The sequence below is a fragment of the Temnothorax nylanderi genome, unplaced genomic scaffold (genome assembly GCF_030848795.1).
Source record: "Temnothorax nylanderi isolate EJ_2023f unplaced genomic scaffold, tnyl_v1.0 TNYL_tig0004_pilon, whole genome shotgun sequence".
Lineage (NCBI taxonomy): Eukaryota > Metazoa > Arthropoda > Insecta > Hymenoptera > Formicidae > Temnothorax > Temnothorax nylanderi.
The window spans coordinates 1,410,817-1,426,610 of NW_027249066.1; the positions used below are offsets into that span (position 1 = coordinate 1,410,817).

General features: G+C 40.1%; 2 protein-coding genes across 3 annotated transcripts; both read right to left on the reverse strand.

Annotated features, from left to right (window-relative positions):
• Positions 1–32: 32 nt before the first annotated feature.
• LOC139772774 (uncharacterized) lies at positions 33–1,478 on the reverse strand (the record flags this gene model as incomplete). Its single annotated transcript, XM_071706696.1, has 1 exon — positions 33–1,478. A coding segment is annotated over one exon (597 nt), but the record flags the coding sequence as incomplete, so codon positions are not given.
• Positions 1,479–2,484: 1,006 nt separating this feature from the next.
• LOC139773698 (uncharacterized) lies at positions 2,485–12,951 on the reverse strand. Of its 2 annotated transcripts, XM_071708348.1 has the most exons (9): positions 12,465–12,951; positions 9,099–11,001; positions 8,674–8,714; positions 8,418–8,565; positions 7,934–8,142; positions 7,556–7,741; positions 6,518–6,559; positions 5,708–5,869; positions 2,485–4,810 (listed from the first exon to the last, which is right to left on the reverse strand). In XM_071708348.1, the coding sequence occupies exons 1-9, from the start codon at positions 12,525–12,527 to the stop codon at positions 4,730–4,732; spliced, it is 2,835 nt and encodes a 944-aa protein (XP_071564449.1). In that variant the 5' UTR covers positions 12,528–12,951; the 3' UTR covers positions 2,485–4,729. The 2 variants fall into 2 exon arrangements, with proteins under 2 accessions (XP_071564449.1, XP_071564459.1); XM_071708358.1 differs by lacking the exon at positions 6,518–6,559 and having other exon boundaries at positions 12,465–12,934.
• Between the last annotated feature and the right edge of the window lie 2,843 nt (positions 12,952–15,794).

A 15,794-nucleotide genomic window follows, 5' to 3' on the forward strand; every position in this document is an offset into this window, starting at 1 on the left:
ATTCATTGCACAATGAAAATAAATATATTCAATTATATTTTTTCAATAATTATATATAGATATATCTTTTATTTATATATACTTTCGAAAATTGTGCGTGGCATTAAGAAGTATAAATTAAATCATAATCAAGCTTATATAAAAAATATCTTTAAAAAATGCGTGATTTATAATGTCCAAATGTCGAGAAATTTTTGTGGCCTAAGAATAACAAAGTAAAACGATATAATCATTCATAACATAGAACCGACACCTATTAATCTTCCACATATGGAAGATACGAGGTTGGAAATTATGTGTGGATTTATTTGGAAAAAATAGGACTTGCGAAGACAAGTCCCTGTTCCGTTTCGTCTCGAATTTTTATTTTATTTTCGAACCAATCTTTTCTATTCGGTTGAAATTAGATGTAGAATAAAAAAATTTATTTTTACTTAAGAATAGCTTCGTCAATAAAAAGAAGATATCTGCTCTAGCAAGTGTAGTTATGACTTTCCTATTGTTATTTTCTCTAAATTACTAATTAGTTTGCACTCTTTCTTTTATGAAATGAACAGGATGCTCCAGACTTCGTAGTTCTTTTATATTTGTATACGAATGAATTAAGAAAAAATTGTGTTCTTTATTTATTGATATCAACACTTTTTTATTTATATGAAATTTGAATTAAGTTATGAACAGTATTTCATTTCTGAATCTGATTTTAATGGAGATGTTTAAAAAGTTGAACATAAAATAATTGTAACTAGAAGAATAAAATTAAATTTTTGCCAAGAAAAGCTGAACTTCAATTTAATCGCAAATGAGAGAACATGCGAGGAGTCTGTGGCACCCTGTCCTAAAGTGCCAGAAAGCCCGTCGCGTTTTTTGATTCGATAGCTCTAATACGCCATTCGGGCGGATTGCGAGGATGGCTCGGTCAACTTCGGTAAAGTAATTTTCGAATGAGTTTCGGCAGCCGCTGGACTTGCTTCTTGCGGTATCGGAGAAGACGCGAGTTTCGGAAGACGCAGCTCCTTGGGGGACGGAGTTTTCCTCGGTGTGCTGGGAGATATTCTACTAGGTGTGCCGGGAGATGGTTTTCTAGGTGTGCCAGGGGAGGACTTATCGCCAGCGGATCTAACGCGTAAACTGCTGGGTGGACGCGGGGAAGTTGGCGACCTCCTCGGTGAGCGACCCTTCGGCGTGCCTTTGCTGTTTGTCACATCTGGCGAGGGTGTTTTGAACGTCCGTCCGTTTGCGAGGGTCGAACCCCCCGTTTCCTGCGTGAGTTGCCCCCTGGGCGTCGCCGTCGTGGCGTCTGGAGATTTGGCCAGCCCGCTTTTAACAGCTCGGGGTGTCACGACGGACGAGGGTGACACGGCGCCACGGACTTTGGTCGGCGTCGAGGGTGGCGGTTGAGGCATCTCGTTGTCGCTGGTCTTTGAATCGTTCGGATCATCCTCCACGGAAGTCTGAATCTGGGGAGAATCGCAACGATCATTTGTTTATAAAAGTATATTCAACGATAGAATAAGTTGAATAATATATATATTGGGTGCATCTAGTAATGTCGTCATTGATTACTTAGCGAGCTGTAATACTCGATGCACCCCTTTGTTATACACAGTATGTGCAAACTGACCTTTGATTGGCAGGCGGTGAATGGTAGCGATGCTTTGCGGACCTTGAGTGAATTGTACGTGAGGGTGAGGTACACGCTGTGCGTATTATCCTTTTAAGGGATGGCAACTTTTCTAAATACGTCTAGTAGATAAGAATATCGATAAGGAAGGACTGAGGAGCCATTCGTGTTTGTGCTAAATCTGCAGCAGGAATCAGTTTCAGGGTCGTTTCTACGTCGATACTAAATCTTCGTATTGTAACTCTTACGCGAAGTGGTTAATTTTTAATTGACAAGCCTGCGAATTCGAGTTTCTAGTGTTTGAGACAGTGTTTCAATCTAATCCTTATGTTCCAAATGTGATATGAAAAGAAATTAATCTTAACAGATCTAATTTGAAAAACCTATTTACACTCATTGTTTTACGTTCCTCCAACAGAAGAGAATAAAATTTAACGCCTAATTCTGAGGGCAGAAATTTTAATAATTCTCTGAAATAATACAAGTGGTATAAGTCTTCATCAGTTACTTTTCAATTTTTTTATTTTATAAAGAAATGTTCTTATTGTAACGTTAATAAGTTAAAAATTGAAATAGAATAGATCAGACGGATTTTAATGGACCCTAAAAAGAATTATAATCAAAGAATCTTGCTCCTGGATGTTACCTATCGCATGACGACGACTATGCATGTCTTTTGCTGCACGTTTTGTCTTTGGTATTTATATAATGAGACTAAGTAATTACGTTCTACATGTATTTTTATAAAGATGAACAAAGATAAATTTTTATAAAGCTAAAAGGAGGTGCAGCCACTTCTTCCTCAGCAAGAAAATTGGGGGGGGGGGTGGATGTGGGTGTTGAGAGACAAAGAACGAATATAATTTAAAAACAAAAATATTATTATAATGCCTCTCCAGAGCGTTTCTAATGCAGAACGCGCTGCGGGCGCGTAGTTACACTATTGCGTTCGTACGAAGTGGTAACTTGTGACAATTATATATATATACGAGGATCTAAACGTTAATTATCATTCTCTGTCTCCGTGAAATATCGCAGTACATTAATTGAATCAAATTATCTCTTAATAATCCATGTGGAAGCAATACAGTGTAAATAATGTGTTATATATCTTCCTCTCTCTCTCTCTCTCTCTTTCTCTCTCTTTCTCTTTATCTCTCGCTTTCTCTCTTTTTAGTGATGTGTAAATTGCACGAGGTACCTAAGGTAGTGTAGTGACGTAAGTGAGAGATTTTTATTTTTGGCGTGGTCGCACGCATTCTCCACCATCGATCCCTCCTTTCCGTTGAACGAACACGCCATCACCGATCGTCTCCCGATGCTGTTTTTTCGCACCAGCGGTATTTTAAATATGTACTCATGGGATGCAATGTGTGTGTGTGTGTGTATTGATTACGTATCTACAATAAGGTTTACACGAATATCTCGTATGTCCTGTCGTCTAAGCGCAATCTCTCTAATCAGCCCGATGTACCTGACGGGTGTGCCTCGCGCGAAAGTGTCGCGATTCACCCGCGCGTTATACATGGCTCTTCTGGCACTTGTCTTCTCGTCCCTCGCGATCTCGTGTTGCACCGAACTTAATCCTGGATAACTGCGTATAAAGCTCTGAGATATAACGACCCTTTCATCCCTCGCGACCCTTTCTGTATCGTGGCCGCGGCTACAGTGATAGATATGGTGCAAAAAGCTAAAGTTATCCACGATTAATTGACGCGCCGGTGCAATGCTTGGCTTCCCTTACGATTGATCCGTGTCGATCGAGATTGCTGCCTGCCTAGTCTTCCGTCTCCTTAGAAATCGTTAGAATTCCACCATGTGTCGAAGATTGCAACACGTGAACGATAGCTACGGATCGTCGTTCGCGAATTAATTATATTCGAGATGTTCCCCGTAATTCCGGTGAAATGCAACGTACGCACGATGTCGAGGGATTGTCGGCTGTTAGGACTTCCTCAGGCGGAAATTAATGTACGCGCGTTTGTCTATTCCCCCTAAAAGGACGCGATGGTTCTTTCTGCACACGTTTTATAACGACGCACGGGTTTATGTGATTTTTTTGTACTTTCATTAAAATCTTCTCTACGTACAGATACGAAAGCGAGTAAGACACTAGCGATAAATTAAATAAGACACAGTTGTACACTCGCGAAATTAAATTAGCAATATTGTAAATATAAAGAATTTGAAGAAAAATTTAAACATTTATATATAATTTGTTCTATTCTCTGTCGATACGTTTATCTTATAGAATTTATCTTCGAGCGCATTGTTGGGCTTAACTTTATTAAGCGATTATTATGATATATTGGAACAGGAACAGATTAAATTTATGCATGAAAGAGTTAAATTGCAGTCGTGATACATGTCAATTATGGCACAAATGCGTATCAAAAGTCGATAGTTCGCAAATATTAATATTTACGTAGCGAGGGCGCATATGAGAAACGCGTCGACACAATGATTTAGAAAATCGCAAAGACGAACGTGACAGGAATCTTTGATAGAGGAAGCTATCGCTTAAAAAGACAAAGAGCTTCCATGTGTTACATGCGCGTGGAAGTTTTTTCTCAAATCCATTTCTTCTTTGTCTGTATATATTAAAAATGAAATATTTTTCTCAGTTCTTTTGCTTCTCTCGCATGCCACATGATTTGCGTGTTTAATTCCGTTACGTAATTCTGTTACGTAAATATATTTTTACGGTCAGAGAGTGTTTTCACGCAACGCATAATAATTTGCTTAATTTTTCTAAAGATAATTGAAATTGCTATGAACACGGGATGAAGGTACCCGGAAACCTCGCCTTGTATGTACTTGATAACAAATCAACATGATAATAATACGCGAACGTATTATATTGCCTCGCTCGTCGATTTAATTCGCCCGTCGCGCAAATTTCATCGCTTGCGTATGCGAAAATATCGATCGCGGTCCTCCTTTTTTTCCTTCGAGGAGTTCCGTGCGCCGTACGCCTCGATGTTTCTCTCGATCGCGCGAGGACAGCGCTCGTTCGTCCTCCAAAGGGGGTTAGATGGATAAAACGTGATTAATCACATGCAAATGAGATAATTAAAGCGGGTCTATCGGCCGACTTTTCGTGACCTAGCATTCCTGGTTCAGGTTCTCGTCCGAGGCTGGCAGGCCGTTCTTGCCATCGGTGATCGTGCCGGAGGGCACGGGGCTCTGCGGGCACAAGACACGATATCAGGATTAAGCCTGCAGCATCCTTGCTGAACTGAATAAATCGACTGACAAATGAGTAAAGTAAATAAATGTCCATCTTTTAATGCGCGTTAACCCTTTCATTAGGCTGTGCGACAGACTAGCATTCCACCAATATTGCCATCAAACGTTATTTTAATAATTCAGACAGCGTTTCAAAACATTTTCCCATAAAACAAATTTTCCCATCTCATGCGGCTTAGTCTGATTAATCGTTAAGTTTAATCGTAATAGTTACGGCGCAGGGGTAATAACCCTTAATATCTGCGATATGGAGACCGCAATTGCGTAATTACGATAGGCGCAGGTAACAACCAACAGAAATATAGTTCAAGTTGGTAGAGAACATGATATGAAAAGTAGAAAAGAGATGAAGTAAAAAAGTAGAAGAAAGCATCACTTTATAAAAAAGTTCAAAGAGGCCGTTTTATAATATTTCGCGGTCAGAAATATTATGAAATATTATGACATTTGACAAATAAATGATTTTTTTATGTCTATAAAATTCGGAGATTAATTTTATCAAAGAACTTTTTAAATAAATTTCTAAGTTGACCAACACGATATTTCGAGGGTATTTTTGATAATAATTTATCTATGCGGACCAATGTTTGAATGTGCTGTGAATGGCATTACGAATACGCGTGCAACGCGTGTGTTCAAGCACGTGGGTGCAGATATTAAATTGAGAAAAATCTCGAGAAGTAAAGTTATTGGACTGGAACTTTTCGTCATTGCGACAAGTTCTTCTGCGAAAAAACACGCCAGAGATTCTGTCGTGTAAAAGTTCTCAAAGGAGAAGTAACGAAGTTCCCATGATGGGATTATTCTCAAGACTTTTACGAAGAGACATCATACCTGGGACCCGCTGCCGTTCAAGCTCTCAACGTTGGAACTCGTCTGCCGAAGATAATCCATGTCGTTGAAAATCTTTTTGTCGCCACCGCCCGGCTTGTGCTTCACGTTGTCCAACGAACCGATTTTGCTCTCGGCCTTGATATCTATTTTTTGCGTCGGGATCTAGGAAAATAAACGACGAACCGCATTATTTATTTGATAATAAAATCCTATTTGATAAGCGGCTAGAGGAAAGAAAGAATAAAAAGCTAAAAATAGAATTTTTTTTCTCTGTTTCTCTCACGTAATCGAATAGACGATAATAGAATATATTTATTACAATATTCGCTTGTCAATAAAATTAGATTTAGTAGTAGAATTGATCAAGAGTCTAAATAAATTTGGAAACATGCAGAAACACATGCTTATATCTTCCATCCAACATACATTTTACTTACTCACGTCTATATCCGGCGATATAGATAGAACTTTACCACTTTATTGCAAAGTGATGATAAGCACATTTTCGTATCTCGTAAATCGTGAAGGTAAACTGGTTAATCTATCACGCTGATTATAAATAGCGATTTCCAGTGCGGAAATATCGATGTAGGCGATGTATACGTACACGCTCGTTTTACTAATTTCGCTTTACTTATTTTACCTCCACGATTTTGACGAAGTACGAGAAATTAATTTCAATCATGATGTCACGATCAGACGACGAAGACGTCCAAAATGGATAAAGAGCGGAGTGAGGAAGATAGAGAGAAAGCGACACGTGATACACCTAATTTGCACGCTATTTCGTTAGCTGTACGATATACTTACGTCGTTCTTCGTTTCCTGCGGTGTCTTTGGCGGAGTTGCCGACTGAACATCAAGAAATAACAATGGCTTGTTAATAATGACAATAGACAACACATGCGTGTACGAATTAGCTGCACAATTGGGTTTTGCGGCTTCCAATGACAAGTGTTTTTCGATTCGGGTTTTAACGAAATTAACGATGCTGCGCTCGACGGACCAACAAACGTTCTTCTTCGCTAGAAATTTCGGACTATTATAAAGAATAACTAATAATTCCAAGTTGAACGGTTGGCCTGCAAAGTCATGTACAACTTGAAATTATTGATTCTGCTTTAAAACGGTCAAAATACATATAGCTGTTCCCTTGCTGGATCATCATTCTTCTTTCAAAACTAATAACTTCGTTCGGAATATATGTATAATGGATGTATGTATGCATATATATTTTACTATCTATGCCAGCATTCCGCATGCAATGAAATTTGGACTAGCGCATTACTGGGTAATTATCTCGGATATTTTTGTGACATAAAATGAACGAAGCGAGCATTGCATTTGTAATGGATTCTACGCCAATTAAGCTTCTGTCACCGAATCAGCCATCCGTGAATCGTGAAGAAATAATATTTGTGTGAAGAGAGGAGAACTTACGTAGTTTCTATAACAGTTAACACATAGCTTTATCGTTCCTTCATTTAGTTAATTATTAAACATCAAAGGTAAAGTACTAATGATATAAATGTGATCGTAAACGCATACATATAAATGCATACAATAGATTGTTAATAATTTTTTAATTGCTCGATGCAGAGATGGACATGACCGTGCTAATATTAATCAAAGCGTCGTTAGAATTGAAAACAATATTTTATATTTGAACTAAGGATTTCGATTAGCCAAGAATCTCATTCAATGTCTGCTTGTATGCAGGAATGGATCAGAAAAGTAAAAACATTGATTAATAAACTAGATTAACTAGAAAATGTATGTAACTGGCTTATAGTAAAAATCGATTTTGAACTACAAGTTGCAGATATGTAGTACTTTAACGAATTTCACCTTGACAGTGCCGCCACCGGGGACATGCTTCGCGTTGTCTTTGGATCCGACTTTTGGCTTCGCCTTGTCTTTGAAGTCGAGTTTTACCGTTTCGATCTTCTTGTCACCACCGCCCGGTTTGTAAGTTGCGTTATCCAAGGAGCCCACTTTGGGCTTGGCATTCCATTGAAGTTTCACTTGGGAGATCTGTGATTGAAATTTGATGATATTTATAACAGTGCTTGACATGTACTTGCTTCTTGATCTTTTGATGATATTTTTTTTATATCTGATGGGAGAGAAAAACAGAGATACTTTCTAAGAAACGCGGGAATAATTTTTTTTTTTTGTATTGGCAATAGGATGATTAATTCAATACCGGGGTCGAAAGGGATCAACCTTTTTGTCGCCACCGCTGGGCGCGTATTTCTCGTTCTTCGCGGCGATCTTCGGTTGCGCTTTGCTGAAGTCGAGCTTCCTGTTCTCAATTTTCACTTTACCGCCGCCCGGCTTGTAACTCGCGTTGTCTAGAGAGCCGATCTTCGATCGTACAGTCTTCAGGTTCGGGGAGGGCGCAGCGCCGACTTGAACTTTATTCATCGGCAGCTCTGCGGGGTTAAAAGACAAGTTCGTTTGAACGCACGTTACGTTAATGTAATATGACTTTTTAAACATTGTTCTTACTCTAATTCTTTCTATGGCATTCAGTCCGATTTCTCAGCGATGTAAAAGAGACGCAATTTTATTTATATGAAACGAAAGGACCAACGTTAAGGATATAGTAACCAAATACTTTAGCGCTGATGGCGTATGTTAGATTTTTTTTCCTACGCAAAATAGAGCTCTAACTAACTAATACTAATACGGAACAAGAAATACTTACTTTTTTTCTCTTGAGCGGTCGACGAAGGTGTGTCGGGAGTTCGCGGTAATGATTTAGCGGATTTCGTAGGCGATCCGGCGTTCGATCTTTTGTCGGCGTCTTTAGACATTTTAGTTGGCGATTCTGCATCTCCATTCGTACTCGCCGCCTATTTAGAACGATTTCAATTTATCGGAAAGAGATATTTCTGATACAACGTATAAAAATAGAAAGAAAAGAGAGATATAAAAAGACAGATGTAAGTTAAGGTATTTACCCCGCTAACTTGCGATTCCCTTCCTCTACCGTTTTGGAACGCTGTGAGGAAAAAAAAAACGATATATTATTATATCATAATGATCAGTAAAAGATATACATGCATATATAAAAATCGTGCCGCACCGAAGCAAAGTCTCAAGAGTCTCGAAAATATCGGAGTGGTTCAATTTTTTTAAACTCATCGATTTATTTTACATAAATTTTGAATATTCTGTAACAGAAATAGAATTTCCTTCTTTGCGAAATTAGTTTTATATTTATCTCATAACATCGAATTTCCGGTGAGAGATTGGAGGGGTGGAAATAGCTTCTCTCTGAATCTTTAAAAAGTGTGCGAATGTGCAAACAAATTAATATCCGCGAAGCAAACGAATCCGGATCTCTGTTTTGTTTTATTCAATTTGCGCGCTAGCGCGCAACGACCTTTTTTCTCCGCAGCTCTCTTCTCAGCCTTCTCCTCGTCTGCTTTCGTGCGTGGAGTTTTAGTTGTTAGAGAGGTGGGCTTCGACATCGCTGCCGATGTCTTGTTCGCCATTCCCATCGCTTTTTCAACCGAGTCTTCGACGAAGGACGTTTTCTTCTTCCCGTCCTCTGTCTGTTTCCCGCTATCGACGGGTGATTTCGGTAATCGAGGACTATGACTGGAAGACAGCGTTCTCTGCTGTCCGTTATCGTAACCCTTTACACCCTCGGGCGATCTCGGTGAAATCAACTCTGACAGTTTGTCTCTGTGCCCCGGTGTCGTGGGCGACCTCGGGGATTTCGGTGATTTGCCGCCTTTCTCGCTCGTCGAGCTTAACGACGACGCTGGTCTACTGGACTCTTTCACTCGCAGAGTGTCCTCGGATTTGTCGCGATGCGGATTCTCGGAGGGTTTATCCGGCTCGGCGGAGATCTCGTTGTTGCTCGATTCTGTCCCAGCTCGAGGTGACTTGTTGGGCGTTCTCGCCGCGGTTCCCGGCTCTCTCTCCGTATTCGGGGACGGCGCCAACTGCGAAGCCGGGGTACTCGCGCGCGATTTATCCGGCGTCTTCGACTCCGGCGTTCTCGTTTCCTGTTCCGCATTTCCGGAGGATTCCAGACCGGCTGGAGTACCCGAACGCGACTTATCCGGAGTCTTGACCGGAGACTTCGATTCTCGTTCCGCGTGTCCAGGCGGCTCCAGTCGGGCTGGAGTGCTGGAACGCGATTTATCCGGATTTCGATCCTGTTCCGCGTTCTGAGGTGTATCCGGATAAGATGGAGTGGCTGATCGCGAATTGTCCGAAGATTTCGAAGGAGTCTTCAAGCTCTGTTCAACGTTCTCGGTATTATACGGGCTGTTGGGTTGTTCCTCTTTTTTTTGCTCTTTATTTACTGCGGAGGATAGTCTGCTCTGAGAAATGAGCGTCGCCGTGTCATCGATGTTAGCAGAAATTGGTCTTGAGGGGATGTCTCGCTTGTCGTCCATTTTTTCGGTCTTATCCTCGATAGTAGCCGTCCCCGGTCGGCTTGTAGGTCTACTAGCGTCATCGACTCTCCTCGGGGTTGAAGGCGACTTGGAGCCGTTCACCAGTCCCTCGGGAGCACCGTCGCCAATGTGTCGCGGCGACTTCTTGTTATCCATCACGACGTCGTCGTCGTCGTCTTTCTCGCCGTTCTCGCGAACATCGGACTTCTTTCTCTGCAGATAACCCTCCGGTTTATCAAGACCCGCGCCGGTCTCATTGATGTCCGCCATTTTCTCAATAACAATGCGCGGTCGTGTCGGTTGCTTGATCTCCTCGTTTGACAAAAGATGCTGCCGCTGTAGGCTCACCAACGAGTCATTTCTCAGTAACGGTCGCGGGAAAACGGATTCTTGGCTGGGTCGTCGCAGTTCGTTTTGAGGAGGCGCTACGTCCGGTCGCTGAAATCGCGGATCGTTGCCACCTCGCTGCTGCTGCTGGTGCTGTTGCTGCGCCTGATACGCCTGTTGGTTAACGACGAAGGGTGGCCGTTGACCTCCCGCTCCTTGCGGCGGGGGACCTCGAATCCCCGGAGAATACACGAAACGTTGATTCGGGGGTAGTAGCGGATTCTGCGGAGGCAGAGGCTGGCCGGGTTGAGGCGACCTTGGAGGGAATGAGCCCCCCGGTGGTCTTGGTGGACCGTAAGGTCTAAGCTGCACAAACTGACCCGAGGCCGGCGGTGGACCTAGAGAGGAACGGCTGTCCAATCGCCGTAATGGTGGTCCCGGTCGAGGTGCGCCTATGGGACCATTATTTATCGAATTTCTAGGAGACGGAGGGGGACCTTGCGGTCGCGCCTGAAATCCTTGCGGTGGTAAAGGAACGTTTGGCTTCACCTGCGGAAAAATAGCATGTGTCGCGTACATCCGTGCGGAAATGTGTATTCGTCGATGAGTCTGCTATGATAAATCAGTTTGACAGAGAACAGATAAACTTGGAAATAGCTTGGTACATTCGCATTACATCATAAGCTGTTTATGTCCTTTTATTTGAAAAGCTAGATGTCGAATATTTCATATTTGCAAGTTTAATGATATGTCGGGCTGTTTGCCTTAGCCAAATATATCATTTTTATGACTGCGGTGCTTCATAATTTGATTAAAACGCAGGGAATTGAAGATGTCATAATCTGGTGAAATCACTTTTTAATGCTATAGACATAATTATCATCAGCTTAAACTAATAGTCACGTTTTTATTTGTCGTGAACAAATATGGAGATTATATTCGTGCGTTTCTGATGTCGAAATCTGAACTCAGCGATCTGAATTCCGATCTCTACTTGAAAGCGGTCAGAACGAATGAATATATATTCAATTTATTCCAAGTTTCCTTCGTTTAAACGTTGATTTTATCTTCTTTTTATTAGACGAATTTAAATGAATTATGATATCTTAATTCGACATGTCAGACCTGAAATTAATGATTTGGCAAGGAAAACGTTCGCGACGCGATTACAATACGATTCCTAATCTCGACATTGGCACATGAAGAAACGATATCGAAGGCTATTGGTGCAACGAGGCACAAATTGTGATCGACGGTATTAACCTTGACCTAAGTCCCATCGATCTTTTCGTCATGCTGCGATTCAAATTGCGAGCGCAGACTCAATTTTCTGCATTATCCTAACAGCCGTTAACTTCCGACGCAGAACCACCGTTGACTTTCTCGTTATGAATTTCGAATGGCGCGTTTTGCTGGCGCCGCGCCGCACCGCGTGCTAGCAATTGTTTACCATCGTCATCAGTATTTTCACAATTCAATTTCGTTTAGTTTCTAACGCGACATTTCATGTTGCCGGCTAATCCGCACGACAATAAAATGTATAAACGTACTACGACAACAACGTAGAAACCGCGAGAGAGCTACAGTCTCCAACGGGAGTCGAAATTCGTGAAAATAGTGGCCCTGAGTTTATCGATCTTTTGATAATGCGGGTCGGTGACGTCTCGCCGTGCCGTTTCCACCGTGCCTGCCACCGTTTTACTTTTGGCTCATTATGGGATCGAGCCACGAACGACTTGACTTCCACCGCGATCCATTCGCTTCGAGGGATGCCACGAGCGACGTTATGTTTGCGGGCAAAATTCTCATTATTCTTCCAAAAAAATTCGTAATTTTTATGACACGAATTCTTTATGGCGAGCTTATTTATTAATTTATTGGAATTAAATAGCGTACAATAGATGTAGAATTTATATAATAAAGATATGATCTCTGTCATTGTCATGGATTCTTTGTTTAATGATGGTTGAATGTGTTTCGATCTACGTAACTCCTCGTCCTATGCTGCTTACCATAGTTTCTCCGTGGCCCGAAGCAGGTTCGGCCACACTGTTCGCGGTCTCCTGCGAGTCCATATCAATTTCTTTCACGTACTCTTATGGGGTATACCTCAACCTCGCCTCGGACAATATGTTCCCCCGTAAACCTGTTGCGTAAACATGTGACCAGCGAGTCTTCATGAAGGTTCACGAGCCAAGCGATCGACATCAATGCCGCTACGTAGTGAATGAATGTCGCAGCGTGTCAGACGAGGACTACCCTTGTCTCGTACTACTAGAGACACTGCATTACGTATGCACGACGTATGCACGTGATAAAAGCGAAGAAAATATCGGAGGTGTGCCAGAAGAAAATACACTTTGTACCAAAAGCGAGCTAACAAAGAGTTGGTTTCAGTATTCAATTTTACGTCGAACGTGAGAAAAACATGGAAGAAAAAAATTTTAATTAATAAACTAGGTCAGATCTCAGCCAATCTAAGAAATTTATATTACGTTATTTTATAATACAAAATTTATTGGCGTATAGTGTTTATTGTTGTTTGCTATTTAACAAAAAGACTAATCTTCTATCAACACAGGAAACTTAATAAATATTGATTGCAATGATAAATTAATAATTAATATAAAATTTACCGATGAAAAAACTAACAGAGAAAAATTGTATAGGTAATATATTCTGCTGTTGTATTATTTAGATTTTGTAATATTTAGATTTTATCAATTCATTATTTTAGATAAACTTTGTGATACGTGAGGCACATAATTTATTCTCACATCAGAATATTTGGAAAGTCTCGGACATTTAAATATTATGAATAATTCATAGCCGAAATATGATATAGGTATTCGACAGTTGTATATACAAGTATATACAGTTGTATATACATGTGTCTACTTCGATATAACTATCCTACAATGCGTGCAACGACGATAGCCTACAATTATAAAGTACCACCTGTTCTCTACGTGCCACAGATATTACGTGCCGACGACGACGAGATTACAGCAATCAAACCGACAGCAATTACCAACGGTGTTTTTACAAGTGCGGATACTCTATCGGTGAATAAACAGAAGTGTGCGTGATCAATTAGTTACTTCAGTTCAACGATATTAAAAACAGAATACGTATCAAACAATGCGTTTGAAGTTATCTTAAATGGAAATTAAAAAATATTTCCCCTATTTATTACAGAAAAAGTATTTTTTTCTTAAATTTTTATGAACGAAAAAACTACTCAAACTAGATTTTCGCGAGATATTCGATCACGTTTATAAAATCAAATCAGTTTTCTATTTAGAAATTCAGAATTATATTAAAATATCGTTAGCTACGTGACACTCTCGAGAATGCCGGAGTAAAAATACGTTCTGCCTAAAAAATCCCATCAATTTATTCTTACATTAGGAACGAACAGCCAATTGTCAGACGTTGAGTACAAGCCTTCGTACGTACGATACATCACAACTAACTGCGTACGATCGAGCGTGATTTCGACTGGCGTAGACTTTAAGGAGCGGAAGGTAAAAGTGGTTGTGAGAGTTGAACATAAACGGAGGAAGACACGCGAGCGACCACAACTGGCGCGAAACGGCAGAACAGATCGTACTGCTGTAGATCGACGTCGATTAACCTTGGCGAGTAACATCGTGAAATTACTCCGCGAGACGAGAAGTCCCGTGTTCAGAAACGATAACTAAAGGAGCAACGTTCCCCTTGAACGGGCCTAACAATTACCCCTTTGCAATCGCCAAATCGAAATCGATCCTATATTCATTCTTTCGTATTTTATGTATCGTTGCAATTTATATATCGTTCTACGTATCGTTTCTCTCGGTCTCATCGCTCCATTAATCATTATGCTGTGACATTATTGTACAACGTCAGCCACGAGTTTGCATTCGGATTCGGCATTGACCTTTTTCACGAAGCAAATGTTTTTGTCATCCTCGCGGACATGTGGAACGTTACTTCGTGATATTTGCCATAGATTACGTATCAGTTTGAAAATATAATAATCTTCCGTCGCAAATAGGAAAATTTATTTCAATCAATATATACACAAATATCAACTTAAAAGAGCGCAGATCCGAAAGTGTCGTCAGATTCTGGAAATAAACTCCATTAAAAATGATTTTCTAGGGAGGAGTAATTTGTTGACCGAGATAAAAGCTTTCGCGAAACGCGGCTATGAATTTCACTTTCAATTTACGGCATGCGACTTTAGAGGTGGATCAAATTACCTGTGGTTGATCACGTCACCGTAGCTGCGAGTAATTAAGCCAGTCGGAGACACGAAATAAACCTTAAAATAATATTTCGCACGCATAAAGTATAATCGGGCCTGGAGTGCCCAATGAAATCACATTTAGTAGAAGGCGGTATAACATAAATTACGTGTATCGCGTGGGATTTTATCTACATTTAACCTTGTGCGAAAAGCTCTATAGACATTTCAATATTATTCTTAATATATATATTTATATCATACATAGCCTCTTTTTTGCCCTTCTCCCAAACTTTCTTTCAAAAAGTACGACGGTCTCCAAAAAAATATTTCCGTCCAATATATTTTCATTTCTTCTTACTATATTATTGGGATAGAGGAATCTATAACACACGGTGGGAACTTCACGCAATCTCTATCACAGCAAACACGTGGCCAATATACCGGATCGTTAGAAATAATTGCACCAGCGAAAGCAATTCATTCTGTCAGACCGTGTACCTATGCTTTACGACCGGCAATCGTGATTACTGCATATTCTAAAAATTCAGATTGGTGGGCATATCATCAGATCACTTCAATACATACGTTTTATCAAATATATGTTCTTGTTATATGTATAACAATACTTGCTAAAATATATATACATGTAGTAATAACACATTCTAATAAATTTGATTTTCATCTAATCATTTTAACAAATAAAAAAGGGAGCATAAAACCACAACAGAGTGTTCGTGTCATAATATTTAATTAAAATAATACTTTATGCACGTTTCGGTCTATTATCAGACCATCTTCAGTGTGATAAATTAAGTTAAAAAACATAGAAATCGGTGAGCAAAAAGATAAAAAATAATTATTATTTTAATTTATTTTAGTAATTTTAATTTTAATATAATACATACATTCTTGTTAAGATATAATCAAAGAACAATGGGAATATTAATCGACTCTACTGGCCATTATAATCGCCAAGACAATACGACCACAATTTGGTTCGATTATCGTCAAAAAAGACGCTCTTTTAACCAATATAAGTTAAAAGAGCGTCTTGACGATAATCGAACCAAATTGTGGTCGTATTGTCTTGGCGATTATAATGGCCAGT